The sequence below is a fragment of the Petaurus breviceps genome, unplaced genomic scaffold, assembly GCF_028583685.1.
Source record: "Petaurus breviceps papuanus isolate PSGF00001 unplaced genomic scaffold, PetGlider_PUasm1.0 90865, whole genome shotgun sequence".
Taxonomy (NCBI): Eukaryota; Metazoa; Chordata; class Mammalia; order Diprotodontia; family Petauridae; genus Petaurus; species Petaurus breviceps.
The window spans coordinates 6,280,268-6,282,639 of NW_027187367.1; the positions used below are offsets into that span (position 1 = coordinate 6,280,268).

Below are 2,372 nucleotides of genomic sequence, written 5' to 3' on the forward strand. Positions count from 1 at the left end.
CTAGAAGCAAAATCAGAATCAGGGTTGAAGAGCTGGGAAGGAGGGTGGGGACTTAGAAAGGGGAAAGAAGAATCAGAGGCAATAACCATGGTGACCCCTGACCTCTAGCCTCAGGGATTTGGTCTTCCAAAATTCTACTCAAAGCATTTTGCAATTCCTTGCAGAGCTTCCCATCACTTTCTGTGGTCTTGATGTCTTCTTTATCACCGGTCCAAGCAGCAAACTCCGGTAGGCGGGGCACCAGAGCTTTCTTGGAGAAGTCGAAGGAGAAGAGCTGGTCCCCATTGAAGTTCTCCGATAGACCCAGGAGGGGTTCCTCATCCTGGCAGAACAGTGTGTGAGAGAATGTGTAGTTCTGTGGGCTATTCCCCAATAATGATGCCAGTACTGCTGGGAAGATGGACCAGAGATATCAGTCAAGAAGTAAACAGACCCCCTTTCCCTCCCTGTCCCTTGTCACATCCAGCCTTTGATGTAGTGTACACAATACCTGCTCCAAGAGATGGCATGGGTATGAACCTATACCAGCCCTTGTGATTTAGGGCTCCCCTTCTCAACAAAGAGAAGAGGAATTTATGGCAGTTCTACTCCCATCTGCCCATAAATGGGTTAACTCCCTCCTCCTTATGGGCTATCTCCTATGAAGAGCCAAATCCCTGGCCCTTACAGGGCAGATTAGAGGTGAAGGAAGAAGCTTCAGTGATTGCCCTAAATCACTATGGAATCCACATTGTGTAGCTAAGTTCTTCCCTAGATGTTTAGACCTAGATGTGACCATGAGATCATCTAGTCCCATTCCTTGATCTATAAATTTCACCTCCCTATCCGCCCTCATCCCCCACCCCAAAAGGACTACTCTCCTCACATCTTGACAATATGGGGGAAGTAGCCTCAAGAGTTAAGGGTGAGACCAGGAGATGTAGGAGAAGGAGCAGTAGATATCCCCAAATAGGAGGGTACATTCCTCCCCTTTCCCCATATATTAGAATGGCTTCCTTGATGTTTAGTTCCCACAATCTATGCACCTCAGTGGAATGCCCACTTCATACCTGGAGTGGCTTCCCAGGACAGAGACAAAAACAGTGATGACTGCAGCTGCAGGAGTAACAGTGTAGCTCCTAGGATTTGCACAGGCCCCATGTCTGGCTCTTTATTCCATACACTGGGCTCCAACCTCCTACCCCAGCCGAGCTAATTTCCTTCCACACCCCCAAACTTCCCCTACAGCGGGTAACCTCAAGTCCAGACCTGCCCACACACTGTCTTCTAATCACTGTCCTTGCCACTGAGTATGAACCAATCATTGCAATACTATATGATTGCATCACCAGTTGCTCAGGCAAGTCTCTCAGCCCAGAGGACACAACAAGTCTTGGCTCTTTTGAGAGGTTAGAGAAGAAGAACTGAGGAAGAGCTCTTAGGGAGCCCTATCTAGTGTTAGGACAGCAGCCTCAACCTGGGTAGACTGCTCTCCTCTTACCCAGGTGGACAGTTGTTTTCAGGTCATCATGCTAGGTGAGAGAGCAGATTGAGTACTAAACTTGGTAATCAGGAAAACCTGAGTTTGAATCCTGCCTGAGACCATTACTAGCTTTATGACCTGGGCAAGTCACTTAACCTCTGTCTGCCTCAGTTTCCTCATCTCTAAGGTAGGGACAATAATAGAACCTACTTCATAGAGTTGTTGTGAGAATCGAATTAATCAATCGATAAACATTTTAGCAAATGCCTGCCACTGAGGATACAAAAGAAAACAAAAGACCCAGCCCTCAAGGAGCAATGAGATCAACCAAATGAGATAATTCATGTCAAGAAAGCACTGTCCAGTTTATATAGTGGAACATCAATATTAGCTAGTACGATTTCACCCAAAGGTTAAATGGATGTTAATGGGTTGACTGGAGAATTTGGCTCCTGAAGTTAAAAGACATGCATATATGCATTATTTTTGCATACCAAATCCCAAATAGCTAGCTTATAAATGAACTTTTGCAACATGGCCCATTTGTCTCCTAGACAGTCTGCAAATGTTTTTTCTTGGACATATGATATCACATATCCAGCACTAGAGAGAACAAGAAAAGTTTGCATCCCTAGGGAAAATGCCCCCAGTAAGAGTTGGATTGTTTGCTTTGATTCAAATATTATTCTAAGTTTCCTTGGTAAAGTCCCTGGAAGGAGAGGGATCAGGTACACCTTCCCTGTAAGGTTCAAATATCTGTCTCTCCTTAGCACACACATGTATACACACACACACACACACACACACACACAAATACACACACTGCTGCCAGTAACTTCAGGATAATGTTGTTTTCCAGAGAACTCCACTGCAGCACATGTCCATCTCTGTGTCCTCAGCAAAGATAATT

At 45.3% G+C, this 2,372-nt stretch overlaps 1 protein-coding gene across 2 annotated transcripts in view; it reads right to left on the bottom strand.

Moving 5' to 3' along the window:
• Window positions 1–1,235, bottom strand: part of LOC138150047 (HLA class II histocompatibility antigen, DM alpha chain) — a 3,459-nt gene extending 2,224 nt beyond the window's left edge. Inside the window, exons 1-2 of one of the 2 annotated variants that reach the window (XM_069073405.1) lie at window positions 1,050–1,235; window positions 103–390 (exon numbers count right to left, since the gene is read on the bottom strand). In XM_069073405.1, coding sequence (XP_068929506.1) covers window positions 103–390; window positions 1,050–1,140 — 379 coding nt within the window. In that variant the 5' untranslated portion in view covers window positions 1,141–1,235. The remainder of the gene's footprint in view (window positions 1–102; window positions 391–1,049) is intronic. The other variant, XM_069073406.1, reaches the window with a different exon arrangement.
• Between the last annotated feature and the right edge of the window lie 1,137 nt (window positions 1,236–2,372).